The 25,776-nt window shown below is 39.6% G+C and overlaps 2 protein-coding genes and 34 non-coding genes across 37 annotated transcripts; 35 read left to right on the forward strand and 1 right to left on the reverse strand.

The window, feature by feature from the left end:
- Window positions 1-4,755: 4,755 nt before the first annotated feature.
- On the reverse strand, window positions 4,756-6,332 carry LOC149708890 (uncharacterized). Of its 2 annotated transcripts, none has more exons than XM_089864377.1 (2): window positions 6,011-6,332; window positions 4,756-5,926 (listed from the first exon to the last, which is right to left on the reverse strand). In XM_089864377.1, exon 2 carries the CDS (start codon window positions 5,888-5,890, stop codon window positions 5,453-5,455), a length of 438 nt encoding a protein of 145 aa, XP_089720503.1. In that variant the 5' UTR covers window positions 5,891-5,926; window positions 6,011-6,332; the 3' UTR covers window positions 4,756-5,452. The 2 variants fall into 2 exon arrangements, with proteins under 2 accessions (XP_089720503.1, XP_089720504.1); XM_089864378.1 differs by having other exon boundaries at window positions 6,007-6,332.
- Window positions 6,333-8,508: 2,176 nt separating this feature from the next.
- Window positions 8,509-8,580, forward strand: TRNAE-UUC (transfer RNA glutamic acid (anticodon UUC)). The gene has a single exon. It is a non-coding gene; the product is annotated as a tRNA-Glu (tRNA).
- A 78-nt stretch (window positions 8,581-8,658) lies between these two features.
- TRNAE-UUC (transfer RNA glutamic acid (anticodon UUC)) lies at window positions 8,659-8,730 on the forward strand. The gene has a single exon. It is a non-coding gene; the product is annotated as a tRNA-Glu (tRNA).
- Window positions 8,731-9,111: 381 nt separating this feature from the next.
- On the forward strand, window positions 9,112-9,183 carry TRNAE-UUC (transfer RNA glutamic acid (anticodon UUC)). The gene has a single exon. It is a non-coding gene; the product is annotated as a tRNA-Glu (tRNA).
- A 79-nt stretch (window positions 9,184-9,262) lies between these two features.
- On the forward strand, window positions 9,263-9,334 carry TRNAE-UUC (transfer RNA glutamic acid (anticodon UUC)). The gene has a single exon. It is a non-coding gene; the product is annotated as a tRNA-Glu (tRNA).
- A 612-nt stretch (window positions 9,335-9,946) lies between these two features.
- Window positions 9,947-10,018, forward strand: TRNAE-UUC (transfer RNA glutamic acid (anticodon UUC)). The gene has a single exon. It is a non-coding gene; the product is annotated as a tRNA-Glu (tRNA).
- Window positions 10,019-10,550: 532 nt separating this feature from the next.
- On the forward strand, window positions 10,551-10,622 carry TRNAE-UUC (transfer RNA glutamic acid (anticodon UUC)). The gene has a single exon. It is a non-coding gene; the product is annotated as a tRNA-Glu (tRNA).
- A 230-nt stretch (window positions 10,623-10,852) lies between these two features.
- TRNAE-UUC (transfer RNA glutamic acid (anticodon UUC)) lies at window positions 10,853-10,924 on the forward strand. Its single transcript has one exon. It is a non-coding gene; the product is annotated as a tRNA-Glu (tRNA).
- Window positions 10,925-11,003: 79 nt separating this feature from the next.
- Window positions 11,004-11,075, forward strand: TRNAE-UUC (transfer RNA glutamic acid (anticodon UUC)). Its single transcript has one exon. It is a non-coding gene; the product is annotated as a tRNA-Glu (tRNA).
- Window positions 11,076-11,757: 682 nt separating this feature from the next.
- On the forward strand, window positions 11,758-11,829 carry TRNAE-UUC (transfer RNA glutamic acid (anticodon UUC)). The gene has a single exon. It is a non-coding gene; the product is annotated as a tRNA-Glu (tRNA).
- Window positions 11,830-11,908: 79 nt separating this feature from the next.
- TRNAE-UUC (transfer RNA glutamic acid (anticodon UUC)) lies at window positions 11,909-11,980 on the forward strand. The gene has a single exon. It is a non-coding gene; the product is annotated as a tRNA-Glu (tRNA).
- Window positions 11,981-12,209: 229 nt separating this feature from the next.
- Window positions 12,210-12,281, forward strand: TRNAE-UUC (transfer RNA glutamic acid (anticodon UUC)). The gene has a single exon. It is a non-coding gene; the product is annotated as a tRNA-Glu (tRNA).
- Window positions 12,282-12,360: 79 nt separating this feature from the next.
- TRNAE-UUC (transfer RNA glutamic acid (anticodon UUC)) lies at window positions 12,361-12,432 on the forward strand. The gene has a single exon. It is a non-coding gene; the product is annotated as a tRNA-Glu (tRNA).
- A 231-nt stretch (window positions 12,433-12,663) lies between these two features.
- On the forward strand, window positions 12,664-12,735 carry TRNAE-UUC (transfer RNA glutamic acid (anticodon UUC)). The gene has a single exon. It is a non-coding gene; the product is annotated as a tRNA-Glu (tRNA).
- A 531-nt stretch (window positions 12,736-13,266) lies between these two features.
- Window positions 13,267-13,338, forward strand: TRNAE-UUC (transfer RNA glutamic acid (anticodon UUC)). Its single transcript has one exon. It is a non-coding gene; the product is annotated as a tRNA-Glu (tRNA).
- A 79-nt stretch (window positions 13,339-13,417) lies between these two features.
- On the forward strand, window positions 13,418-13,489 carry TRNAE-UUC (transfer RNA glutamic acid (anticodon UUC)). The gene has a single exon. It is a non-coding gene; the product is annotated as a tRNA-Glu (tRNA).
- Window positions 13,490-13,569: 80 nt separating this feature from the next.
- TRNAE-UUC (transfer RNA glutamic acid (anticodon UUC)) lies at window positions 13,570-13,641 on the forward strand. The gene has a single exon. It is a non-coding gene; the product is annotated as a tRNA-Glu (tRNA).
- A 79-nt stretch (window positions 13,642-13,720) lies between these two features.
- TRNAE-UUC (transfer RNA glutamic acid (anticodon UUC)) lies at window positions 13,721-13,792 on the forward strand. Its single transcript has one exon. It is a non-coding gene; the product is annotated as a tRNA-Glu (tRNA).
- Window positions 13,793-14,023: 231 nt separating this feature from the next.
- Window positions 14,024-14,095, forward strand: TRNAE-UUC (transfer RNA glutamic acid (anticodon UUC)). The gene has a single exon. It is a non-coding gene; the product is annotated as a tRNA-Glu (tRNA).
- Window positions 14,096-14,173: 78 nt separating this feature from the next.
- TRNAE-UUC (transfer RNA glutamic acid (anticodon UUC)) lies at window positions 14,174-14,245 on the forward strand. The gene has a single exon. It is a non-coding gene; the product is annotated as a tRNA-Glu (tRNA).
- A 79-nt stretch (window positions 14,246-14,324) lies between these two features.
- On the forward strand, window positions 14,325-14,396 carry TRNAE-UUC (transfer RNA glutamic acid (anticodon UUC)). Its single transcript has one exon. It is a non-coding gene; the product is annotated as a tRNA-Glu (tRNA).
- Window positions 14,397-14,613: 217 nt separating this feature from the next.
- Window positions 14,614-14,685, forward strand: TRNAE-UUC (transfer RNA glutamic acid (anticodon UUC)). The gene has a single exon. It is a non-coding gene; the product is annotated as a tRNA-Glu (tRNA).
- Window positions 14,686-15,369: 684 nt separating this feature from the next.
- On the forward strand, window positions 15,370-15,441 carry TRNAE-UUC (transfer RNA glutamic acid (anticodon UUC)). The gene has a single exon. It is a non-coding gene; the product is annotated as a tRNA-Glu (tRNA).
- A 79-nt stretch (window positions 15,442-15,520) lies between these two features.
- Window positions 15,521-15,592, forward strand: TRNAE-UUC (transfer RNA glutamic acid (anticodon UUC)). The gene has a single exon. It is a non-coding gene; the product is annotated as a tRNA-Glu (tRNA).
- A 79-nt stretch (window positions 15,593-15,671) lies between these two features.
- Window positions 15,672-15,743, forward strand: TRNAE-UUC (transfer RNA glutamic acid (anticodon UUC)). Its single transcript has one exon. It is a non-coding gene; the product is annotated as a tRNA-Glu (tRNA).
- Window positions 15,744-15,973: 230 nt separating this feature from the next.
- Window positions 15,974-16,045, forward strand: TRNAE-UUC (transfer RNA glutamic acid (anticodon UUC)). The gene has a single exon. It is a non-coding gene; the product is annotated as a tRNA-Glu (tRNA).
- A 78-nt stretch (window positions 16,046-16,123) lies between these two features.
- On the forward strand, window positions 16,124-16,195 carry TRNAE-UUC (transfer RNA glutamic acid (anticodon UUC)). Its single transcript has one exon. It is a non-coding gene; the product is annotated as a tRNA-Glu (tRNA).
- Window positions 16,196-16,274: 79 nt separating this feature from the next.
- Window positions 16,275-16,346, forward strand: TRNAE-UUC (transfer RNA glutamic acid (anticodon UUC)). Its single transcript has one exon. It is a non-coding gene; the product is annotated as a tRNA-Glu (tRNA).
- Window positions 16,347-16,563: 217 nt separating this feature from the next.
- On the forward strand, window positions 16,564-16,635 carry TRNAE-UUC (transfer RNA glutamic acid (anticodon UUC)). Its single transcript has one exon. It is a non-coding gene; the product is annotated as a tRNA-Glu (tRNA).
- Window positions 16,636-16,864: 229 nt separating this feature from the next.
- TRNAE-UUC (transfer RNA glutamic acid (anticodon UUC)) lies at window positions 16,865-16,936 on the forward strand. The gene has a single exon. It is a non-coding gene; the product is annotated as a tRNA-Glu (tRNA).
- Window positions 16,937-17,168: 232 nt separating this feature from the next.
- On the forward strand, window positions 17,169-17,240 carry TRNAE-UUC (transfer RNA glutamic acid (anticodon UUC)). Its single transcript has one exon. It is a non-coding gene; the product is annotated as a tRNA-Glu (tRNA).
- Window positions 17,241-17,771: 531 nt separating this feature from the next.
- On the forward strand, window positions 17,772-17,843 carry TRNAE-UUC (transfer RNA glutamic acid (anticodon UUC)). The gene has a single exon. It is a non-coding gene; the product is annotated as a tRNA-Glu (tRNA).
- Window positions 17,844-17,922: 79 nt separating this feature from the next.
- On the forward strand, window positions 17,923-17,994 carry TRNAE-UUC (transfer RNA glutamic acid (anticodon UUC)). Its single transcript has one exon. It is a non-coding gene; the product is annotated as a tRNA-Glu (tRNA).
- Window positions 17,995-18,073: 79 nt separating this feature from the next.
- TRNAE-UUC (transfer RNA glutamic acid (anticodon UUC)) lies at window positions 18,074-18,145 on the forward strand. Its single transcript has one exon. It is a non-coding gene; the product is annotated as a tRNA-Glu (tRNA).
- Window positions 18,146-18,224: 79 nt separating this feature from the next.
- TRNAE-UUC (transfer RNA glutamic acid (anticodon UUC)) lies at window positions 18,225-18,296 on the forward strand. The gene has a single exon. It is a non-coding gene; the product is annotated as a tRNA-Glu (tRNA).
- Window positions 18,297-18,989: 693 nt separating this feature from the next.
- LOC149708925 (synaptic plasticity regulator PANTS) lies at window positions 18,990-25,752 on the forward strand. The gene is made up of 5 exons (XM_089864380.1): window positions 18,990-19,140; window positions 21,065-21,150; window positions 22,057-22,102; window positions 22,734-22,852; window positions 25,534-25,752. Exons 1-5 carry the CDS (start codon window positions 19,134-19,136, stop codon window positions 25,750-25,752), a joined length of 477 nt encoding a protein of 158 aa, XP_089720506.1. The 5' UTR covers window positions 18,990-19,133.
- The last annotated feature ends 24 nt before the right edge of the window (window positions 25,753-25,776 follow it).

Here is a 25,776-nt window from a genome sequence, read left to right on the forward strand (position 1 = left end):
TTTTAGTAGTTCTGTAGCTATAAAGTTCTGTTTCATCTCAGACACACAGATACGTCCAGTGTAATACCTTTCCGTGACGTCATCGACACTCGGAGAGATAAAAACCTGTGTCAAGAGGAAATTAAAGTATTTTTTATGAATTACTCTAATTCCAAGACATTCCAGCATATTGAACTCTTCGAGAATTATTTTCCAATGATTGAAAAATCAAAATAAGTATGAATTCCTTCAAATATTTGGTATAAGGTAGTCCAAAGCAATTTTTTAAACCTTTGGGATATTTTTAGGATGCTTCACTATGCAGGTAGAATTAATAGGTGATTTCCCTCTAAAGTCATATCAAAAACCTTTCACTTAAAAAGCACCATATCAGCTAAAAAGTGTTAAGTAAAGCCCAAAGGTGTTTATTCGGTATCGTTCCTTTCAACCGAATTCCCAATGGACCGAAATCCCATTCGACCGAATATCCCGCAATGATTTTAGATTTCCAGCCCAATGGCTATATTATATAAAAAAGACTTGGTTTGCCCAAGCCATAAAAACAAAACGATAAGAGTTTTTCCAGTTGACTGAAGCGCGGATATTATTTTTCTCTATTGAATTTTAAAGACAATCCGTATTTTACTACTCTTTAGAATTTAATTCAATCACCTGATTTTACTGCTAATGGATTAGTTTCCTATAAATTAATTGAAATAAAAAACTACTTATCTCAGATTTTTCAACAACAATTCCAATTTCCTGAAACATTTTATCATGCATTTATTATTTTGAGTGATATCGTGTAAATTTAATCAAACTGACACTATCTTTTTTAATTTCCGTGAATTTTCTTTTCAAAAGGTTTTAAACACATCAAGTTTTCATAATGTAGTCAACTAAACAGCAACTCAACCAACACTCCTTAAATCTTCCCCACTAGTACTGATATGCACAGTACAATAATTGTGACTGTGCTAAAAGAAACGAACCCCTTTATAAAATATAAGAAAGGTTATAACAGCCCCCTTTTGCATTCAAAAAGAACGCATATAATCATGATATAATATATTATTACTGAGAGTATTATTTGAAAATTAAAGTACGTTCTCCCTTGAAAAGAAAAAAATTCATGATAAAATGTTTGAGGAAAATGGAATTGTTCTTGAAAAATCTGAGATAAGTAGTTTTTTATTTCAATTAATTTATAGGAAACTAATCCATTAGCAGTAAAATCAGGTGATTGAATTAAATTCTAAAGAGTAGTAAAATACGGATTGTCTTTAAAATTCAATAGAGAAAAATAATATCCGCGCTTCAGTCAACTGGAAAAACTCTTATCGTTTTGTTTTTATGGCTTGGGCAAACCAAGTCTTTTTTATATAATATCTGTTCCTTCAGCCTTAATTTGTATTAATCTACTATAAAAATAATAATATGCTTGTCAAACGTCATTAATTCGACGTTCCAGTAAGATGTTCGTGAGCATATTGGCTCACTCCGAGTGCCTCTCATTATTTTATGGGAAAGATTAAAATTTTAAATCATTTGGCAGGGGAGTGGTAAATTAATTCACAATTGGTAGGCGGGTGGTAAATTAGTTCACCATAGATAGGCGGGTGGTAACTTATTTCATGAAAAAAAGGCGGTTGGTAACTCAATTAAGTTTAGCTGACCTTTTTGTATAGATTTAAAAAAAAGGTTGTTTCTAAACCACGCGCCAGCACGCGCACATTTCATTGAAAGTTTGTTATTTAAGAATTTTGCCTTCTATATACTAAGATTCTTCATCAAAAATAGACAACGAGCTTTCCAAGACTCGAACCTGCGATGTTTTGCCTCGAATGCAAACGCGTTATCCATTACGCCACATGCCCGTACTTCGTAACAAAAAAAAATATCCAAACATTGTGTTTATAGGATTATTTCATTTATGTTGAATAAAAGATCTGTAAAAATAAACACCGAGCTTGCCAGGACTCGAACCTGCAATCTTCTGCTCCGTAGGCAGACGCGTTATCCTATGCGCCACAAACCCGATGGAGGCTAAACATAATGTTATGCAAACAGTGTAATATATGTAACGGTTTTACCATGATTTATAAATTAATTAAAATAAAATACTTAGACTTAATTGTTCTTAATCAAACTTCAGAAGTTCAACATTCAATAGTTGCTTGATAATTCAAAAGTGTTCCGAACCTTAACTTCGCAGTAGTTTCTGAGTTATTCGATGGAGTGGACCACCAAAAATCCCATGCTTTTTCTATGGGACGCTAAGCCTAAAATCTGTGAATTATTTCTTTAACATTACGGGAGAGTGTGGGTTCTTATCTAGAAGGGCCTACCGGCCCTCTAGAATTCCCGATGGACCGAAATCCCAATCGTCCGAATATGCCCCTAAAAAATACATGAATATAACTTGAAACACTGTAACCGTCAGCGATTCGGTGGTGTAGTGAATACGATGTTGGACTGCGAAGCGATAGGTTGTTGGTTCGAATCTACGAAAGGTATGTTAATAATATTAAAAGTAAATGTTTCGTGATACTAATTAAAACGCTCACTTTCATTCCTATCAAGGCAAGAGATATATAGAATTAATAAACAAATTGTGCTTAAAATGAAGTACAGTAGTTCCATCAATGTCTTTAAATTTTAAATTAAAATTTTAATATTTTGGTTTCGGGTGGGTTAGGTTAGGTTAGGTTTGGTTAGGTTAGGTTAGGTTTGGTTAGGTTAGGTTAGGTTAGGTTAGGTTAGGTTAGGTTAGGTTAGGTTTGGTTTGGTTTGGTTTGGTTTGGTTAGGTTTGGTTTGGTTTGGTTTGGTTTGGTTCCAATAATTCGTTGACACCTTTTCCAAAATATGCTCCTTTTAATTAGCTACCACCTTTTCCAAAATATTCTCCCTTTAAATAGCTACCACCTTTTCCAAAACATTCTCCTATTAATTAGCTGCCACCTTTTCCAAAAGATTTTCCTATTAATTAGCTGCCACCTTTTTCAAAATATTCTCCTATTAATTAGCTGCAACCTTTTCCAAAACATTCTCCTACTAATTAGCTACCACCTTTTCCAAAATATTCTCCTATTAATTAGCTGCCACCTTTTCCAAAATATTCTCCTATTAATTAGCTGCCACCTTTTCCAAAATATTCTCCTATTAATTAGCTGCAACCTTTTCGAAAACATTCTCCTACTAATTAGCTGTCACATTTTCCAAAATATTCTCCTTTTAATTAGCTACCACCTTTTCTAAAATATTCTCCTATTAATTAGCTGCCACCTTTTCCAAAAGATTTTCCTATTAATTAGCTGCCACCTTTTCCAAAATGTTCTCCTATTAATTAGCTGCCACCTTCTCCAAAATATTCTCCAATTAATTATCTGACATCTTTTCCAAAATATTTCTATTATTGCTAATAAATTGTTCGTGGTAAGAGGCGAGCTTTTAATACTCATATAAATAGTCTTTTTACCACCAAACAAGGTTGGGTTGGGTTAGGTTAGGTTAGGTTAGGTTAGGTTACGTTTGGTTAGGCTAGGTTAGGTTAGGTTAGGCTAGGGTAGGTGAGGTTCGCCGTAATTAAAACGTAGTTAAAATAAGTGCAGTAATACATTTTCAACTCACATTTATTTTAACAATAATAAGTTGTGAAATTAAAAAAATATTTAATGCAAAACCACACAGTATGTCTTCTTCCAGTTCAATAGAATTTCGGTCCAATGGGACTATAATAAAATCGCACCTTTGGCTACGTTCGGTCGAATGGGACCCCAAAAAAAACCCCCTTCTGTCGAATGGGAATTCATTTCAATGGGACCAAAGCGTTTATTCGCACCATTCCAACAGATTTATATTAAAAACACTATTTCCGTTTTTAAAAAAATTGATTAGGGTCAATTAACACCTAAAGGTGTTTATACGTATACCAGTGAATCACCATTTCCTTAAAAAATACCTAAAAAGAGTCAACTAGCACCTTTTTACGGAGAAAACACCATCTCAGTTAAAAAACACTCTAAAAAGAGTATATAAACACCTCAAGGTATTTTCGAACACCCATGAAACACCTTTTTTTCTAACAGTGTATAACTATTCTGGGAAAATGTAGTTTTCCACAAAAATATACTATCTTTCTTAGAGAAATAAATGTCCTCATTTTGTCCAACTTTTACGCGTACCCGCTGATATTAATTGGCGGTATATTTTGTCGCAGTTTTGATTATGATAACGGGAACGCTTTTATCCTATTCCTGTACACAGCCCTCATGTTTGTTCATTACATGCAAGAGAAAGCCATAAACTCATAAACTAGGTACTATGGCCGTACCCATTCATACGTGTGATGCTAAAATGTGATCTTACATTTTCGAAGACTTACATTTAAAAAAACCTGTTCAATAAAAGTACCGAAGTCCAGTTCACTCTAAGTTATGCAATAACCAATAGCAAAGAAAGTACTAAAACGTATTTCCCGAGGGTCTAATCCCCACATTACAATTATTTAACATTTTTATGACTATCAATTTCTACTGTTTGAACCGTTTCGGAGAGGCCTTACTCCTTTTTAAAATTAATAATTGCATTGAAACATCTCTATGGTTAACACCAAAAGGTTGCATTTCGACCGTTGAAAATATTTTTAAAGTATATAGCATGGATAAAGAGTGCGTGTGAGGAAATTTGTTTTCACGCTATTGGAAAGACAACTCCCTATCTCCGACGGAAAATTATTATTATTATTATTCAACATACAGGGTGTTTTTGAAAGGTCCATCACAAATTAAGGAGCGTGTTTATTGGACCAAACTGAGTGAAACGTATCAAAGAACATGGGGTCTACAACATTTAGTTTCGGAGATATGGCCCCCCAAACATTTGCCCCAAAAACGAGAAAATATCCCAAAATGTGGAGTAAGGGTTATTACCATTACCCAACTTGTTTCGAAGTCATAGACAATTTCAATAGCCTTGAATTTGAGAAACACTACTGTAACTTTAGATAGCAGAAGGGTATAAATGGGTAGAAGTACGCGTACGGCGGTAATGTAAAGCTAATACCAAGTGTCATAGTGTTTTAAGATTTCTCAGCACCCAGTAAAATGGTTGCGATTGAAGGTTGTGTTTGTTCATTACGTTAGTGTTTGATGTGTCACAGAGAAAACGCCATGATACGATCCCAATGTAAATGTATTCTTTATTAGTTCTTCATTCTTAATCTGTAACAAATAACTACTACGAGAATTGTTCAAAGTGTTCACCACCCGCGTTAAGGCAAACTTGAACACGCCTTACAAACGATTCCCTAGCACGTTGCAAAATGCCTGGAGTATCGCGAATAGTTTGACAGGCATTAACGATTCGTCGACGAAGCTCGTCCACATCAGGTACTTCACTCTGATAAACTATGTCCTTCAAGTGGCCCCAAAGGAAGAAATGGCTCGGGTTAAGGTCGGGTGATCGAGCAGGTCATTCCACGGGTCCACCTCGACCTATCCACCGAAAAGGGAACGTCGCGTTAAGGTGAGCTCGGACAGCGAGACTGAAATGTGGTGGTGCACCGTCATGCATGAACCACATTCTGCGCACCAAACCTAAGGGCACGTCGTCAAGTAATTCCGGTAAAACGTCTTGTAAGAATTGTAGGTACGCCTCACCGTTTAACCTGGGCTGTAGAAAATACGGTCCAATTAAATTTTCACCTACAATACCGCACCACACGTTTAAACTAAATTGTACTTGGTGAGATTTAACGAACGTTGCGTGAGGGTTTCTTGGGGACCATTGATGCTTATTATGCAGGTTAATAATACCATCTCGCGAAAAGATAGCTTCGTCTGTGACTAACAGACTACGCGGGAAAACAATGGCGTTTATCTGAGGCTGAAACCACTGGCAAAACGCCATGCGTCGTGGGTAGACCGCGGGATTCAAACCTTGAACCTTTTGAAAATGGTAAGGATGAAACTGGTGACTTTTGAGGATTTTCCACACGAGCACGTGACCAAAGCCTAATCGCTTACCCACCTGGCGGGTACTTGCTGCTGGTTCGTCCTCGAAAATAGTAAGGACTTCGTCTTCTACGGCCTCTGGGACTTCTTGCTCTCTAGGTTGAGGTCCAGCCGGTTGGATTCATCCGTCCTGTCGTAAACGTCTGTCCACAGCCTCGAACGTCAGTCGGTTTGGTAAGCGTCTTTGCGGAAATCTTTCCTGATAAAAACGTACAGCTGCAGCAGCATTCCCCTCGGCTCGTCCATACATTAGGTTCATATCCGCATATTCGGCCCAGGTTAAACGGTGAGGCGTACCTACAATTCTTACAAGACGTTTTACCGGAATTACTTGACGACGTGCCCTTAGGTTTAGTACGCAGAATGTGGTTCATGCATGACGGTGCACCACCACATTTCAGTCTCGCTGTCAGGGCTCACCTTAACGCGACGTTCCCTTTTCGGTGGATAGGTCGAGGTGGACCCGTGGAATGACCTGCTCGATCACCCGACCTTAACCCGTGCGAATTCTTCCTTTGGGGCCACTTGAAGGACATAGTTTATCAGAGTGAAGTACCTGATGTGGAAGAGCTTCGTCGACGAATCGTTAATGCCTGTCAAACTATTGGCGATACTCCAGGCATTTTGCAACGTGTTAGGGAATCGTTTGTAAGGCGTGTTCAAGTTTGCCTTAACGCGGGTGGTGAACACTTTGAACAATTCTTGTAGTAGTTATTTGTTACAGATTAAGAATTAAGAACCAATAAAAAGTACATTTACATTGGGATCGTATCATGGCGTTTTCTCTGTGACACATCAAACACTAACGTAATGAACAAAACACAACCTTCAATCGCAACCATTTTACTGGGTGCTGAGAAATCTTAAAACACTATGACACTTGGTATTAGCTTTACATTACCGCCGTACGCGTACTTCTACCCATTTATACCCTTCTGCTATCTAAAGTTACAGTAGTGTTTCTCAAATTCAAGGCTATTGAAATTGTCTATGACTTCGAAACAAGTTGGGTAATGGTAATAACCCTTACTCCACATTTTGGGATATTTTCTCGTTTTTGGGGCAAATGTTTGGGGGGCCATATCTCCGAAACTAAATGTTGTAGACCCCATGTTCTTTGATACGTTTCACTCAGTTTGGTCCAATAAACACGCTCCTTAATTTGTGATGGACTTTTCAAAAACACCCTGTATACTCTGATCCAGCTTCGGTTGTCAGCACACGCAAAGCTAGGTAGCTTTGTGCGTACTGGCAGTAGAGGAAAGAAATTCTCATTTTCAGGAACTAAATTCAAGGTATTTAAATCCTTAAAAAGAGTAGTTCTTTTGTCGTTGGCCAGCACGCACAAAGCTTAGTTACAAATAAGGCTTGGGTTTACGCGTGCTGACAACCGAAGCTGGAACAGAGTATATATCGAATAAGCGGCCGTTGGAGATAGGGAGTTGCCTATCTTATAGCGTGAAAACAAACTTCCGCACACATATTCTTTTTCCATGGTGTGAAGATTAACGCTGCTGTAGTGACCCGATTGAAATAAAGTATAAGCAAGGGTCCCGGCGAAACTGTATATTTAAATTGAGGTATGAAGGGTAGCTCAGCTACCCTTCAAACCTCAATTTAAATATCAAATAACTCAATGGTTTTGTATGCATTTGAAAGCGTACGTAACACCAAGATAAATAAATAAATTAGTGTGGAAATGTTTTATATGTTACAAGTTTTCACTCAGACAAGCAGAGAAGTCAAGTTAATAAAAGCGTGTAAAAAATAAATAATTTTAAGAAACTTTAAAATTATTGGACGTGATTACAAATGGCAAAACGAAAATGACATATAGTTTTTTAGATGCTTACTCTGTTGGGCAGTCATCTCTAAACGCGTCTTCTTATTAATAAAAGATTTTACTTGTTTGGTCTAATGTTTATTTCTTCAAGATAAGGTTTTTAATGCGTTTCTTATCTTTTTACCTCTATAGTGTAAGAGTAATACAGATGGTACCATAAGTTCACATTTTCCATAAGTTTTTCACTATCTGTATTACTCTCATACTATATGGAACATATCTTATGAACTTATGGTCTCTCTAAGTCTGTATGATTAAGTAGTATAGGAAGTGTCATATTTAAGGAACATATCTTATAAACTTATGATATTACAAAAGGTATCAACATCGAAAGCTGTAGATTCAGTTTGAAGAATTACGCAATTGCTGAAGCCAGGAATTTATTAGCATTTTCAGGTATTTCAAACGAAAAAATGTTTTTTTTTTCACAGATTTCCCTTTTTAGAATGGTAAAATTTAATGCAGCATATTCAATTCACGATCGCAGCGTCAACGAGTATTGTTCTGTTTCAATAATATGTTAGCTCCCTATAAGTTACTCAGGCAATTCATATTTATACCCTGAAGTCCAGGGTTCGATTCCTGGTATCGGAGCGATTGGTTTTTACCGTTTTTTAAGATTAAACATAAGGAGTCAGTTATATGAAAAGTATTACGGATTGTTGAACAAGTCCGATATGGTCTAGTGGCTAGGATATCTGGCTTTCACCCAGAAGGCCCGGGTTCGATTCCCGGTATCGGAGCGTTCGGTTTTTACCGCTTTTAAAGATTAAACTTAAGGACACAGTTATATGAAAAGCATTACACATTGTTTGAGCAAGTCCGATATGGTCTAGTGGCTAGGATATCTGGCTTTCACCCAGAAGGCCCGGGTTCGTTTCCCGGTATCGGAGCGATTGGTTTTTTACCGTTTTTTAAGATTAAACATAAGGAGTCAGTTATATGAAAAGTATTACGGATTGTTGAACAAGTCCGATATGGTCTCGTGGCTAGGATATCTGGCTTTCACCCAGAAGGCCTGGGTTCGATTCCCGGGATCGGAGCGATTAGTTTTTTTACCGCTTTTAAAGATTAAACTTAAGGACACAGTTATATGAAAAGCATTACGGATTGTTTGAAAAAGTCCAATATGGTCTAGTGGGTAGGATATCTGGCTTTCACCCAGAAGGCCCGGGTTCGATTCCCGGTAACGGAGCGATTAGTTTTTAACCGCTTTTAAAGATTAAACTTAAGAACACATTTATATGAAAAGCATTACGGGTTGTTTGAACAAGTCCGATATGGTCTAGTGGCTAGGATATCTGGCTTTCACCCAGAAGGCCCGGGTTCGATTCCCGGTATCGGAGCGATTGGTTTTTTACCGCTTTTAAAGATTAAACTTAAGGACACAGTTACAAGGAAAGCATTTCGGATTGTTTGAACAAGTCCGATATGGTCTAGTGGCTAGGATATCTGGCTTTCACCCAGAAGGCCCGGGTTCGATTCCCGGTATCGGAGCGATTGGTTTTTTACCGCTTTTAAAGATTAAACTTAAGGACACAGTTATATCTTGGATGAGACTGTAATGGATTGGAAAAGTTCGGTACCTAAGCTCGGGACACGTGATTGCGCAATATCGTTTTTATTTCGGTCGTCGTTTAGTGCTGCCATCATGGAGAAGAATTTTAAATTTGAGAAATTATTTCACCTTGTAAATGACGTAGGTTCGGCAATTTGTCTCTAAGCCTTGAACTAAAAATCCTAACTCAGACTTAAATGTTCATCTACATCAAATTCAATAATTTCTTAGTACATACTAAATTGAATTAATATTTTATACCGTTATTAAGTTAATATCTCTTCAAACCTGAGACTGAGACAGTCTCATCCAAGTTAAAACCGTTAACACTTTACTTTTAAAAAAGATATTGTGAAAAAAACAGACGAGTTTTGAAAAAATTCTACAGTAGGTGTCTCTCAAGTCGTACGACCGAACTAAAAACCCCCAAACAGCCCCCCTTCTGTCCCGAGGTGAGGTACCCGCCGCCCGTGTTAGATGTATGCTATATTCCAATCCATTACAGTCTCATCCAAGGTTATATGAAAAGCATTACGGATTCTTTGAGAAAGTCCGATATGGTCTAGTGGCTAGGATATCTGGCTTTCACCCAGAAGGCCCGGGTTCGATTCCCGGTATCGGAGCGGTTGGTTTTTACCGCTTTTAAAGATTAAACTTAAGGACACAGTTACAAGAAAAGCATTTCGGATTCTTTGAACAAGTCCGATATGGTCTAGTGGCTAGGATATCTGGCTTTCACACAGAAGGCCCGGGTTCGATTCCCGGTATCGGAGCGATTGGTTTTTTACCGTTTTTTAAGATTAAACATAAGGAGTCAGTTATATGAAAAGTATTACGGGTTGTTGAACAAGTCCGATATGGTCTCGTGGCTAGGATATCTGGCTTTCACCCAGAAGGCCTGGGTTCGATTCCCGGGATCGGAGCGATTAGTTTTTTTACCGCTTTTAAAGATTAAACTTAAGGACACAGTTATATGAAAAGCATTACGGATTGTTTGAAAAAGCCCAATATGGTCTAGTGGGTAGGATATCTGGCTTTCACCCAGAAGGCCCGGGTTCGATTCCCGGTAACGGAGCGATTAGTTTTTTTACCGCTTTTAAAGATTAAACTTAAGAACACATTTATATGAAAAGCATTACGGGTTGTTTGAACAAGTCCGATATGGTCTAGTGGCTAGGATATCTGGCTTTCACCCAGAAGGCCCGGGTTCGATTCCCGGTATCGGAGCGATTGGTTTTTTACCGCTTTTAAAGATTAAACTTAAGGACACAGTTACAAGGAAAGCATTTCGGATTGTATGAACAAGTCCGATATGGTCTAGTGGCTAGGATATCTGGCTTTCACCCATAAGGCCCGGGTTCGATTTCCGGTATCGGAGCGATTGGTTTTTTACCGCTTTTAAAGATTAAACTTAAGGACACAGTTATATGAAAAGCATTACGGATTGTTTGAAAAAGTCCGATATGGTCTAGTGGCTAGGATATCTGGCTTTCGCCCAGAAGGCCCGGGTTCGATTCCCGGTATCGGAGCGGTTGGTTTTTTACCGCTTTTAAAGATTAAACTTAAGGACACAGTTATATGAAAAGCATTACGGATTGTTTGAAAAAGTCCGATATGGTCTAGTGGCTAGGATATCTGGCTTTCACCCAGAAGGCCCGGGTTCGATTCCCGGTATCGGAGCGGTTGGTTTTTACCGCTTTTAAAGATTAAACTTAAGGACACAGTTACAAGAAAAGCATTTCGGATTGTTTGAACAAGTCCGATATGGTCTAGTGGCTAGGATATCTGACTTTCACCCAGAAGGCCCGGGTTCGTTTCCCGGTATCGGAGCGATTGGTTTTTTACCGTTTTTTAAGATTAAACATAAGGAGTCAGTTATATGAAAAGTATTACGGATTGTTGAACAAGTCCGATATGGTCTCGTGGCTAGGATATCTGGCTTTCACCCAGAAGGCCTGGGTTCGATTCCCGGGATCGGAGCGATTAGTTTTTTTACCGCTTTTAAAGATTAAACTTAAGGACACAGTTATATGAAAAGCATTACGGATTGTTTGAAAAAGTCCAATATGGTCTAGTGGGTAGGATATCTGGCTTTCACCCAGAAGGCCCGGGTTCGATTCCCGGTAACGGAGCGATTAGTTTTTAACCGCTTTTAAAGATTAAACTTAAGAACACATTTATATGAAAAGCATTACGGGTTGTTTGAACAAGTCCGATATGGTCTAGTGGCTAGGATATCTGGCTTTCACCCAGAAGGCCCGGGTTCGATAACCGGTATCGGAGCGATTGGTTTTTTACCGCTTTTAAAGATTAAACTTAAGGACACAGTTACAAGGAAAGCATTTCGGATTGTTTGAACAAGTCCGATATGGTCTAGTGGCTAGGATATCTGGCTTTCACCCAGAAGGCCCGGGTTCGATTCCCGGTATCGGAGCGATTGGTTTTTTACCGCTTTTAAAGATTAAACTTAAGGACACAGTTATATGAAAAGCATTACGGATTGTTTGAAAAAGTCCGATATGGTCTAGTGGCTAGGATATCTGGCTTTCACCCAGAAGGCCCGGGTTCGATTCCCGGTATCGGAGCGGTTGGTTTTTACCGCTTTTAAAGATTAAACTTAAGGACACAGTTACAAGAAAAGCATTTCGGATTGTTTGAACAAGTCCGATATGGTCTAGTGGCTAGGATATCTGGCTTTCACCCAGAAGGCCCAGGTTCGTTTCCCGGTATCGGAGCGATTGGTTTTTTACCGCTTTTAAAGATTAAACTTAAGGACACAGTTACAAGGAAAGCATTTCGGATTGTTTGAACAAGTCCGATATGGTCTAGTGGCTAGGATATCTGGCTTTCACCCAGAAGGCCCGGGTTCGATTCCCGGTATCGGAGCGATTGGTTTTTTACCGCTTTTAAAGATTAAACTTAAGGACACAGTTACAAGGAAAGCATTTCGGATTGTTTGAACAAGTCCGATATGGTCTAGTGGCTAGGATATCTGGCTTTCACCCAGAAGGCCCGGGTTCGATTCCCGGTATCGGAGCGATTGGCTTTTTACCGCTTTTAAAGATTAAACTTAAGGACACAGTTACAAGAAAAGCATTTCGGATTGCTTGAAACAGTCCGATATGGTCTAGTGGCTAGGATATCTGGCTTTCACCCAGAAGGCCTGGGTTCGATTCCCGGGATCGGAGCGATTAGTTTTTTTACCGCTTTTAAAGATTAAACTTAAGGACACAGTTATATGAAAAGCATTACGGATTGTTTGAAAAAGTCCGATATGGTCTAGTGGCTAGGATATCTGGCTTTCACCCAGAAGGCCCGGGTTCGATTCCCGGTATCGTAGCGGTTGGTTTTTACCGCTTTTAAAGATTAAACTTAAGGACACAGTTACAAGAAAAGCATTTCGGATTGTTTGAACAAGTCCGATATGGTCTAGTGGCTAGGATATCTGGCTTTCACCCAGAAGGCCCGGGTTCGTTTACCGGTATCGGAGCGATTGGTTTTTTACCGTTTTTTAAGATTAAACATAAGGAGTCAGTTATATGAAAAGTATTACGGATTGTTGAACAAGTCCGATATGGTCTCGTGGCTAGGATATCTGGCTTTCACCCAGAAGGCCTGGGTTCGATTCCCGGGATCGGAGCGATTAGTTTTCTTACCGCTTTTAAAGATTAAACTTAAGGACACAGTTATATGAAAAGCATTACGGATTGTTTGAAAAAGTCCAATATGGTCTAGTGGGTAGGATATCTGGCTTTCACCCAGAAGGCCCGGGTTCGATTCCCGGAAACGGAGCGATTAGTTTTTAACCGCTTTTAAAGATTAAACTTAAGAACACATTTATATGAAAAGCATTACGGATTGTTTGAACAAGTCCGATATGGTCTAGTGGCTAGGATATCTGGCTTTCACCCAGAAGGCCCGGGTTCGATTCCCGGTATCGGAGCGATTGGTTTTTTACCGCTTTTAAAGATTAAACTTAAGGACACAGTTACAAGGAAAGCATTTCGGATTGTTTGAACAAGTCCGATATGGTCTAGTGGCTAGGATATCTGGCTTTCACCCAGAAGGCCCGGGTTCGATTCCCGGTATCGGAGCGATTAGTTTTTTTACCGCTTTTAAAGATTAAACTTAAGGACACAGTTATATGAAAAGCATTTCGGATTGTTTGAACAAGTCCGATATGGTCTAGTGGCTAGGATATCTGGCTTTCACTCAGAAGGCCCGGGTTCGATTCCCGGTATCGGAGCGATTGGTTTTTTACCGTTTTTAAAGATTAAACTTAAGAACACATTTATATGAAAAGCATTACGGATTGTTTGAACAAGTCCGATATGGTCTAGTGGCTAGGATATCTGGCTTTCACCCAGAAGGCCCGGGTTCGATTCCCGGTATCGGAGCGATTGGTTTTTTACCGCTTTTAAAGATTAAACTTAAGGACACAGTTATATGAAAAGCATTTCGGATTGTTTGAACAAGTCCGATATGGTCTCGTGGCTAGGATATCTGGCTTTCACCCAGAAGGCCTGGGTTCGATTCCCGGGATCGGAGTGATTAGTTTTTTTACCGCTTTTAAAGATTAAACTTAAGGACACAGTTATATGAAAAGCATTACGGATTGTTTGAAAAAATCCGATATGGTCTAGTGGGTAGGATATCTGGCTTTCACCCAGAAGGCCCGGGTTCGATTCCCGGTATCGGAGCGGTTGGTTTTTACCGCTTTTAAAGATTAAACTTAAGGACACAGTTACAAGAAAAGCATTTCGGATTGTTTGAACAAGTCCGATATGGTCTAGTGGCTAGGATATCTGGCTTTCACCCAGAAGGCCCGGGTTCGTTTCCCGGTATCGGAGCGATTAGTTTTTAACCGCTTTTAAAGATTAAACTTAAGAACACATTTATATGAAAAGCATTACGGATTGATTGAACAAGTCCGATATGGTCTAGTGGCTAGGATATCTGGCTTTCACCCAGAAGGCCCGGGTTCGTTTCCCGGTATCGGAGCGATTGGTTTTTTACCGCTTTTAAAGATTAAACTTAAGGACACAGTTACAAGGAAAGCATTTCGGATTGTTTGAACAAGTCCGATATGGTCTAGTGGCTAGGATATCTGGCTTTCACCCAGAAGGCCCGGTATCGGAGCGATTGGTTTTTTACCGCTTTTAAAGATTAAACTTAAGGACACAGTTACAAGAAAAGCATTTCGGATTGTTTGAACAAGTCCGATATGGTCTAGTGGCTAGGATATCTGGCTTTCACCCAGAAGGCCCGGGTTCGATTCCCGGTATCGGAGCGTTCGGTTTTTACCGCTTTTAAAGATTAAACTTAAGGACACAGTTATATGAAAAGCATTACACATTGTTTGAACAAGTCCCATATGGTCTAATGGCTAGGATATCGGGCTTTCACCCAGAAGGCCCGGGTTCGGTTGCTGGTATCGAAGCCATTGGTTTTTTACCGTTTTTTAAGATTAAACATAAGGAGTCAGTTATATGAAAAGTATTAAGAATTGTTCGTACAAGTCCGATATGGTCTAGTGGCTAGGATATCTGGCTTTCACCCAGAAGGCCCGGGTGCGATTCCCGGGATCGGAGCGATTAGTTTTTTACCGTTTTTTAAGATTAAACATAAGGGCACATGTAATATGAAAAGTATTAAGGATTGCTTGAAACAGTCCGATATGGTCTAGTGGCTAGGATATCTGGCTTTCACCCCGAAGGCCTGGGTTCGATTCCCGGTATCGGAGCGATTGGTTTTTTACCGCTTTTAAAGATTAAACTTAAGGACACAGTTACAAGAAAAGCATTTCGGATTGCTTGAAACAGTCCGATATGGTCTAGTGGCTAGGATATCTGGCTTTCACCCAGAAGGCCTGGGTTCGATTCCCGGGATCGGAGCGATTAGTTTTTTTACCGCTTTTAAAGATTAAACTTAAGGACACAGTTATATGAAAAGCATTACGGATTGTTTGAAAAAGTCCGATGTGGTCTAGTGGCTAGGATATCTGGCTTTCACCCAGAAGGCCCGGGTTCGATTCCCGGTATCGGAGCGATTGGTTTTTTACCGCTTTTAAAGATTAAACTTAAGGACACAGTTACAAGGAAAGCATTTCGGATTGTTTGAACAAGTCCGATATGGTCTAGTGGCTAGGATATCTGGCTTTCACCCAGAAGGCCCGGGTTCGATTCCCGGTATCGGAGCGATTGGTTTTTTACCGCTTTTAAAGATTAAACTTAAGGACACAGTTATATGAAAAGCATTACGGATTGTTTGAAAAAGTCCGATATGGTCTAGTGGCTAGGATATCTGGCTTTCACCCAGAAGGCCCGGGTTCGATTCCCGGTATCGGAGCGATTGGTTTTTTACCGTTTTTTAAGATTAAACATAAGGAGTCAGTTATATGAAAAGTATTACGGATTGTTGAACAAGTCCGATATGGTCTCGTGGCTAGGATATCTGGCTTTCACCCAGAAGGCCGGGGTTCGATTCCCGGGATCGGAGCGATTAGTTTTTTTACCGCTTTTAAAGATTAAACTTAAGGACACAGTTATATGAAAAGCATTACGGATTGTTTGAAAAAATCCGATATGGTCTAGTGGCTAGGATATCTGGCTTTCACCCAGAAGGCCCGGGTTCGATTCCCGGTATCGGAGCGGTTGGTTTTTACCGCTTTTAAAGATTAAATTTAAGGACACAGTTACAAGAAAAGCATTTCGGATTGTTTGAACAAGTCCGATGTGGTCTAGTGGCTAGGATATCTGGCTTTCACCCAGAAGGCCCGGGTTCGTTTCCCGGTATCGGAGCTATTAGTTTTTAACCGCTTTTAAAGATTAAACTTAAGAACACATTTATATGAAAAGCATTACGGATTGTTTGAACAAGTCCGATATGGTCTAGTGGCTAGGATATCTGGCTTTCACTCAGAAGGCCCGGGTTCGATTCCCGGTATCGGAGCGATTGGTTTTTTACCGCTTTTAAAGATTAAACTTAAGGACACAGTTACAAGGAAAGCATTTCGGATTGTTTGAACAAGTCCGATATGGTCTAGTGGCTAGGATATCTGGCTTTCACCCAGAAGGCCCGGTATCGGAGCGATTGGTTTTTTACCGCTTTTAAAGATTAAACTTAAGGACACAGTTACAAGAAAAGCAATTCGGATTGTTTGAACAAGTCCGATATGGTCTAGTGGCTAGGATATCTGGCTTTCACCCAGAAGGCCCGGGTTCGATTCCCGGTATCGGAGCGTTCGGTTTTTACCGCTTTTAAAGATTAAACTTAAGGACACAGTTATATGAAAAGCATTACACATTGTTTGAACAAGTCCCATATGGTCTAATGGCTAGGATATCGGGCTTTCACCCAGAAGGCCCGGGTTCGGTTGCTGGTATCGAAGCCAATGGTTTTTTACCGTTTTTTAAGATTAAACATAAGGAGTCAGTTATATGAAAAGTATTAAGAATTGTTCGTACAAGTCCGATATGGTCTAGTGGCTAGGATATCTGGCTTTCACCCAGAAGGCCCGGGTTCGATTCCCGGGATCGGAGCGATTAGTTTTTTACCGTTTTTTAAGATTAAACATAAGGGCACATGTAATATGAAAAGTATTAAGGATTGCTTGAAACAGTCCGATATGGTCTAGTGGCTAGGATATCTGGCTTTCACCCCGAAGGCCTGGGTTCGATTCCCGGGATCGGAGCGATTAGTTTTTTTACCGCTTTTAAAGATTAAACTTAAGGACACAGTTATATGAAAAGCATTACGGATTGTTTGAAAAACTCCGATATGGTCTAGTGGCTAGGATATCTGGCTTTCACCCAGAAGGCCCGGGTTCGATTCCCGGTATCGGAGCGGTTGGTTTTTACCGCTTTTAAAGATTAAACTTAAGGACACCGTTACTAGAAAAGCATTTCGGATTGTTTGAACAAGTCCGATATGGTCTAGTGGCTAGGATATCTGGCTTTCACCCAGAAGGCTCGGGTTCGTTTCCCGGTATCGGAGCGATTGGTTTTTTACCGTTTTTTAAGATTAAACATAAGGAGTCAGTTATATGAAAAGTATTACGGATTGTTGAACAAGTCCGATATGGTCTCGTGGCTAGGATATCTGGCTTTCACCCAGAAGGCCTGGGTTCGATTCCCGGGCTCGGAGCGATTAGTTTTTTTACCGCTTTTAAAGATTAAACTTAAGGACACAGTTATATGAAAAGCATTACGGATTGTTTGAAAAAGTCCAATATGGTCTAGTGGGTAGGATATCTGGCTTTCACCCAGAAGGCCCGGGTTCGATTCCCGGTAACGGAGCGATTAGTTTTTAACCGCTTTTAAAGATTAAACTTAAGAACACATTTATATGAAAAGCATTACGGATTGTTTGAACAAGTCCGATATGGTCTAGTGGCTAGGATATCTGGCTTTCACCCAGAAGGCCCGGGTTCGATTCCCGGTATCGGAGCGATTGGTTTTTTACCGCTTTTAAAGATTAAACTTAAGGACACAGTTACAAGGAAAGCATTTCGGATTGTTTGAACAAGTCCGATATGGTCTAGTGGCTAGGATATCTGGCTTTCACCCAGAAGGCCCGGGTTCGATTCCCGGTATCGGAGCGATTGGTTTTTTACCGCTTTTAAAGATTAAACTTAAGGACACAGTTACAAGAAAAGCATTTCGGATTGTTTGAACAAGTCCGATATGGTCTAGTGGCTAGGATATCTGGCTTTCACCCAGAAGGCCCGGGTTCGATTCCCGGTATCGGAGCGATTGGTTTTTTACCGCTTTTAAAGATTAAACTTAAGGACACAGTTACAAGAAAAGCATTTCGGATTGTTTGAACAAGTCCGATATGGTCTAGTGGCTAGGATATCTGGCTTTCACCCAGAAGGCCCGGGTTCGATTCCCGGTATCGGAGCGATTGGTTTTTTACCGTTTTTTAATATTAAACATAAGGACACAGTTATATGAAAATATTAAGTGTTGTTTGAACAAGTCCGATATGGTCTAGTCACTTGGGATTGCTGTCATCCTCTCCAAAACGCCCGCCAGTAATGGTGCCGTTGGCCTCGATTTTTGGGTCTGCCACATTTATATTGTGTATCTCTCACGTGAGACTGCGGGTAAGGGAGCGCGGAGCGTGCAGCTGAGCTTGTTATTGATTGGGTTTGGGATCAGGCTGCGCAATAAGGTGTCGGCCCTTTAAAAACCTGCTCGGCCAGTTTAAAAGTAAAGTGTATGCTTGGGGGCATACTGGCCCTAAGGACACTTAATTAATTTAAATAAAAGTTCCACTGTTTTACTACTGTGAGTGGTCAATGTCCAGGTTTTAAATTAAAAGTGCTATGGCTCTTCTGCAGTCTGGGAAATAGCACACTTCCTCTGGTCCAAAACCAGTTTTTTAATTGCTTGGACAAGTTTTTTAATTAAAAAAGTGGGGTTTACTGGTCCTCGGGACCAGTTAATTAATTGCAAATCTATAGAACTAAGGCTGGGACTAGTCCGGAGACCAGTTTATTATTTCAGACACGAGGGGGTCACTGGTCCAAAGGACTAGTTTAAAAAATATCCTTATTTCCCAGACTGCTCTTCTGGCCAGTTTAAAAAAATCCTTATTTCTCAGCCTAGTCTCAAGTTCTCATTTTGAGCTCGCCTACGTCTGCCTTGCGTTCTGGTCGAATTTATTAGCCAAGTTAACTTGCCAGTTGCCACCCGTCTTTCACGGCAATCATGCGGCAATAAAGCAGATGGATTAATGATGGGTGAGGTCCTATATTTTTATTTTTGTACATATAAATAGTCACAGATTTCAATTAAAAGGTTTTTTTACGGAATAACACAAAATTTACTATCAAAGGGTTGAAAGTTACTTGGAGAAGTGAAGGTTTTAGCCTATGTTAAAAGGAAAATATAGAAAGCATGCTGTGAAAACCTTATTCATAAACTAAATGACCAATTTTTGTTATCAGAAAGTCATTAAGAAGGTCGGCTAGATCAGTTTAAAGTGATCTTATTGTGCATTAGGGCTCTTGTAAATAAGATCTAACATTCACCTGTAATGGTTGAGGTGCATTTTCTTTACCTGCAATTGCTAGTGTTGCTTGTTTCTTTTACAATCCCTTCTCAGCAAGGACAGTTCTATGTCCCAAGTTATTTAACAGAGGAAACAGGTCAATGTGGATAACACAAAGACTTTGTTTCTGAGAACCCAGATTACAGAAATATGTCATGAAGCCCAAACATTTAACTTCCCACTTTAAACTCTCAGGAAAAAGAAGTAGTAATTTATTTCTTGACCTCAGGAAATTGAGCTCAGATGATCTAAATTTGCTATAGAGTGTTACCACGAACTTTGTAGTGACGTCACATGCTCTTATCTCTTATCTTATTTTCAGGCGACCATATTGGAAGTCGCGAGACGTCGTCAGCTTGGGCAATACAAATTCGGGACCCAATATTGACGTCACAGTTTTTCCCCCCAGCTTCGTGGTAGCACACTATAGGGAGCTAACAGTTCTGACCCTGAAACGTCACACCCTTCTATCTCTTACTGGAGTTTCATCCCCCCTAACTGTTGGAAGCAGTATTCTACGCGCTAAAATGCCAACCAGAGAGGGGCTGCGTGACGTCAGACTATCTCTTCCCCCTAGCCAGTTGTTAGCTCCCTATCCAACTTTGTTCAAAGCATGAAGCAATATGAAAGCGAAGTGTTGTTCCGGTGGTGCCCCTTATAGATTGTTTTCCTTTTCCCGAGGGGTCGGACGTTTGTCAAAATCCCGTACACTTCGTTTGAAATCTGTTTAAAATCTCTCTCGAAAATCTCGAAATCCCGAAATCTCACGTCAAAATCTAAAAATCTTAAAATCTCACGTCAAAATCTGAAAATTTTAAAATCTCACGTCAAAATCTAGAAATCCCAAAATCCCTACCTTAAAATCTGAAAATCCCGAAATCCCTATTTTAAAATCTGAAAATCCCGAAATCTTCACCTAAAATCCCGAAATCTCACATTAAAATCTAGAAATCCCGAAATCTCATCCTAAAATATCAAAATCCGAAAATCTCCTCGAAATCCGAAAATCTCCTCGAAATCTGAAAATCTCCTTCAAAATCTGAAAATCTTGTTCCAAAGCCCGAAATCTCCTTCAAAATCTGAAAATCCTGAACAAAATCCCGAAATCTGAAAATCCTGAACAAAATCCCGAAATCTTCTTCGAAATCTGAAAATCTCCTTTAAAATCCCGAAATCTTAAAATCTTGGACTAGATTTCCAGATTTCTAAAATCTGAGTCAGGCTCTCAAAATCTGGGGCAAAATCTCAAAATCTTTGTCGAAATCTTGAAATCTCAAAATCCCGTACACTAAAATGCCGAACGTCCAACCCCTTGAAATTTGTTATCCAACTTTGCTCAAAGTATGAAGCAATATGAAAGCGAAGTGTGGTTCTGGTGGTGCCCCTTATAGATTGTTTTCCTTTTGCACAGCATGCTAAGCTTTGCAAAAGCCAGCTTTAGCTCCACCATCATCTACTGGTTCTAATTGGTTTCTGCATTTGTGAAGATAAAATTGCTTTGTAGAAGATTAGCGAGCACGCTAAGTGCTTAATACAAGCTTGTGTTAGCTTTTTCCTCCCTAATTGAAACCTTATCCTTCATAAAGTATGTTTTTCTTATTATTTTCATTCAGATTCTGGAGTAGCTGTCAGTGAAGTTGAAAAAGTTCTTGTTGAAGACAAGATACTTGCTAATGATTTAAATCCAAAAGCTTGGATGGTAATATATTGATATGGCTTATGATGTTGGCGTCCCTAGCATGTTACTGCCTTTCTGTTTAAAGGCAGGAACTAATAAGCAACTTTGAGCTAGCAGAATAGAAAGAAAGAGTAACATTTAGCAAGCAGCAGAATTGAGTGAAACATGAGTTAGGGGAAGACATTGATGTTAGCAAAAGTGGATGAGGGCAAAAGTATGAGAATGGCCAAAAGTCGCGAGTCATCAGAGTTTCGCCGTAGTTGACCGTTTTAGTGGCGTAGCTATACTATAGCCTGTTCACTCGCTTAAAATAGGTCTTGTGTTAATTCGCGGTTACGCGGTTACCGTCGTCTGCTATTGTGTATGCTAGAACTTCCTCGATTTGTGTTTGTAGTCAGGACAGAGTAGCTGGTAATGTTTTAAAAGGTATTTGAAGGTATAATATGGATTTTAGTAAGGTTATCGAAGTAATAGAAGAGCGCGTAAAACTAGATACGTTTAAAACAAATCTCGGTATTTTAGCTATAGCGCGAGCAGCTTGCGTCGTGATTCGCGTGATCGAGTGGGTTATGGTTAAACCAAGGAGCATAAATGTCTGAACTACTTTCAGTCGCGAGTTTGCAAGTCCATCAGTCACTAGTAAACTAAATAGTTATTGGCGAAACTTTTGTCCGCGTTTTTTAACACAGGCTCTATGGCCATTGTCATACTTTCCCTCTCATCCACATTTGATGTTAGATATAGTACGGTTTTACATTATAGGGTGGGGAAACTATAATTTAGGCGGAGTATTAGGTTTTTCTGCGTATTTTTCTCTTTAAAAGCTACTGTCACCAAAGTTTCCCTTGCAACAGTTTCCAAAAACAATTTTTTTTATAATAGTATAAGAACTTATTTTTTGTTATCATTTATGTGCTTGATTTTTAGGTTAGACCTTGTGAATGGTATAAAGAGGAACTAAACGATTGTACTAGTAAGTGTAATCTAGAATGGATTTAAAGTACCAACTACCAAAAACGTATTCAAGATATCATGCATGGTTACACTCTTCCTTTAAATCCGTTTCCAGCGCCATCTGGTGCTTAAACGTTCAAAGATTGACTTTTTGAAGTATTTTTTAATAAAAGTACTTAGCCAGTAGAGGGAGCCAATGAATTCCCAAAATAAGCTGCTCTCTCATAGTCATATTATGAGAAAGTATAACTTTATACAGTGTGGGAAATAAGGCGGTGGCACAGGGCAAATGGCCAGTTTGAAAATTAAATCGGAGGGGGGTCAGTGGTCCACTTGACCACTAATAAAATTCAAGGGTAACCAGAGTCCAAACATTATCTCATTTATTTTAATTATCCACTCCTTTAGTTTAGCAGACTACGCGCCATGGTCAATGGTCATGGACCAGCGTATCTCTATGGGACCAGCTTATTTATTCCAGACCAGATAGGGTCGCTGGACGCTGTCCCAATGTCCAGTTTTAAAAAAATCCTTATTTCCCACCCTGACTTTATCCCCTTGTTTTGATAATCTTGTTGGTATCTTGAATAAGTTCTAGAGGGTTTGACCGATACAATTACAAACTGTTTAAATTTCCTGTTCATTTAAAGGCATTAAAGCGAGGTTTCATCAGTATTTCATTCACGGAAAATCTGTAAGCTGTGATAATTGGAAGGCTGATTATGACAACTGTATGTCTTATAGGAAAACCAAGGATACTAAATTTTTGGTTGGTATATTTTTAATAATGTGCGGGGATTAATTTGTGCAATGCCATAGTCAATTAAGAAAGACTCTTAATTTAAGCGAAAATAGAGCCCCATTATTAATTTTTTGAGATACGGAGATCCGTAATTAAAATTCGAAGCTTCTTACCATTGAGTAATGCCAAAAGCCGATCAACGTTTCCATAGCTTTGGCTATGGATTTTATGACGTTTCTGCTGTATAAGCTAAACAAACGAACGAAAAAGCGGTTAACCAATCATAAGCCTTTAACCATAGAAAACCTCTTCAATGCTAGACCAATTGGCGATGGCTCCAAAGCAATTTTCTTTCATCAAACCTCGAATAGAGTGGCTTTCGCTATCGATTCGCGTCGAAAGAAGCGGCAAGGTCTGAAGGCGAATTTACAGTGTCCTTCTATAGGGACTTGGCAGTACTACGTCATGCAACGTCAGGCTACCTTCCACTAGTGTTAAAAAACATACCAGGAGGAGGGGCTTATATAGCTTTCATTCTGTTAAAAAACATACCGTAATGGCGCTGGGGGCGGAGTTAAGCCCGAATTGCCAAGTCCCTATAGTCAAAAACCTTCAACATTTTCAAGCTCAAATAATTAAATTTTAACATTTTATGGTGACTTAATAAGTCTTTGCCAGCCCCAGACGAGAAAAAAAAATCGCCTTGTTAAACTACATATAGGGCCTACCGTGATTTCAAGATTGACAAAGCCTTAGTGCCTTATACCCGAATAGACTTTGAAATTGTTTATAATTTCATCTAAAGAATATTTTAGACACTCTACTCCGTCTTTTTTGCAGTTCTAGAATTTATGTACCAGGTAAACAGGTTCTTAAGGTTGTAACTGATTGGGGCAAAAAGCAGGCTTACAAGGTTGAAATAATGAACTCAAGACAGATATTTAGTGCTTAAAGGAATAGCGACGTGATTTAAAAATTATCTCAAATCTAAAGAAAACCTTACTTTTTTGAGAGTTTAAACTCTTCTGATTCCAAAAATATGCTTGAATAATATTTAATTATGAGGGAAAACACAGAAAAAACACTTTGAAAACTTGAAATTTGGGGGACCAAGGCAAATTTGCGGAGAAGATTTTTGGCATGTTTTTCTCCTTGATACGTCACTCACGGCATCTCGCGGAAAAGCCAAGCGCGAGACTCCCGAGTCTACTAATGCGGCGCGCGCGCGAATCTGAATAAATTAGGCTTAACGCGGCGCGGCGACACTAACAGGCGCGTCACGTGAGCGACATCTAGAGTGAAAATTTCTCCTTACTACGTCATCAAACGAAAGAAAATCTCAACTAGGCCTTTACCAAACACAAAACTTTGATTGCAATTTAATAAATTGCTACGAAACCAAATAAAAAAGTAAACATATCATAATAAACTAGATTTTTCAAGGATTTTTTTCGCATTTTAAGTTTGAGGATGACGAAAATTATGTCACTAACACTTTAAGTTCTTTTTTATTGCTCAGGTACTTGTTAGTCATTGGTTTAGGTTATACAAAAACGATAAGTTAAAGGGGCTGGCCGGAGCTGTTGTGGTGAAGGGGGGGGTCAAACTGTTGGTTAGCATATTGCTTACCCGCCCACCGCGACGGTGGCTCCATTTCTTATGGCCAAAGAGCTGGGTGTTTTCCCCCTGAACTAAGGGCGGACTTCACCCCAACAGCGCCAGTTAGCCCCTTTAAATAATAATATGTTAGTTAAATTAATGTATGATATGTACAATGCCAAAAGTCAAAGTTGGGGTAGCGCCATAGCGTTTCTTCTTATTATAAATTAATTACACTCACAGAGGTGTGAAGAGCCATACTGTGTCCAGTGTATGTTGTTTAAAGCGAGACTAAAACTATGTGCTAGAGGGCCAAGAATGGACTACTCCGGTTGACCTGGCTAACTAGTTTAGCACTCTCACTACTAACTAGTCACCTTGACTCTGGTCTCCTTGACTATATATATATAGGGTCTAGATTATTACTAATTCGGCCTATCCACACAAGGGGGTGCGCAGGGACTGCAATAGAGCGCCCTCAAGTGAGGAGACTTAAAATATGTCATGATATGAGCCTAGGCATAAATTAGATAGACAGGAGCCTGAACGGTAAGCCTAATTTAAATATGTAATTATGCGTGTGTTTGTGAAGGCTCAGTAGCTGAACCGCTTCAAGGTAGAGAGAGCCGATGGAGCTGCGTCATCGAATTTTTCTAGCCTATGCGCTTTGAGCACGGATTAACTAACGGTAGGGATTGTTCGTTCCCCCTAAAAGATAAAGTATACATGTTCCAAACGCCCCCTAGCCGCAGCTACTATCCCTAACAGGAAGTTATAAAAAGAATGGGACCAAATGTCACGTGTCCTATGACGTCAAAAGTTGAAATCGCGCCTAAAATTGGGCGCCGCCATCTTTAAAGTCCGCAAAAACTATTCATTTTGCCTAGAGATGGCGCTATTTCTACATCCGTTTTGGTCCAATAAACTGTGGGAATGAAGAGGGGAATAATTCGGAACATGTAGTTGGCGACAGTATTACACGGGAAACACGGTTAGTGAACAATCCCTAGCGTTAGTTAATCCATGCTTTGAGTGTATCGTGTAGCTCGCCCATGGCTATGAGTGTTGACCAGGCATCCCTAAAGTTGCATTCACTTGCATCTTTACAGAATTTGGTTGTTGATAGCGAAGTTGAAAGATACCAAGATAGGATGAAAGCCACTTTAAGAAACGATGTATGGGAAAGACGAGAAACTCCACCTTCAACTTGGAATAGCGAACTACCAGAATGGTGTCTAAAGCAGCAAGAACATAGTCTTTTCAATCAACAAATGCCATCTAATAACAATAACAATACCACCACTACTACATCTTGCTCAATTCAATAGTTAATATAGTTATAAACGAATTAA

Source organism: Phalangium opilio, unplaced genomic scaffold, assembly GCF_054372755.1.
Source record: "Phalangium opilio isolate 3A_F unplaced genomic scaffold, DU_Popi_V2 ptg000013l_1, whole genome shotgun sequence".
In the NCBI taxonomy this organism is placed as follows: domain Eukaryota; kingdom Metazoa; phylum Arthropoda; class Arachnida; order Opiliones; family Phalangiidae; genus Phalangium; species Phalangium opilio.

Bases quoted from the DNA above. Each gene is read 5' to 3' on its own strand.
- LOC149708925 (XM_089864380.1), top strand. The intron at 21,151-22,056 runs GTAATATATTGA...CTTGATTTTTAG, and splicing joins TAAATCCAAAAGCTTGGATG to GTTAGACCTTGTGAATGGTA. The intron at 22,853-25,533 runs GTTGGTATATTT...GCATCTTTACAG, and splicing joins CCAAGGATACTAAATTTTTG to AATTTGGTTGTTGATAGCGA.
- LOC149708890 (XM_089864377.1), bottom strand. From the start codon at position 5,890: ATGGCGTTTTGCCAGTGGTTTCAGCCTCAGATAAACGCCATTGTTTTC.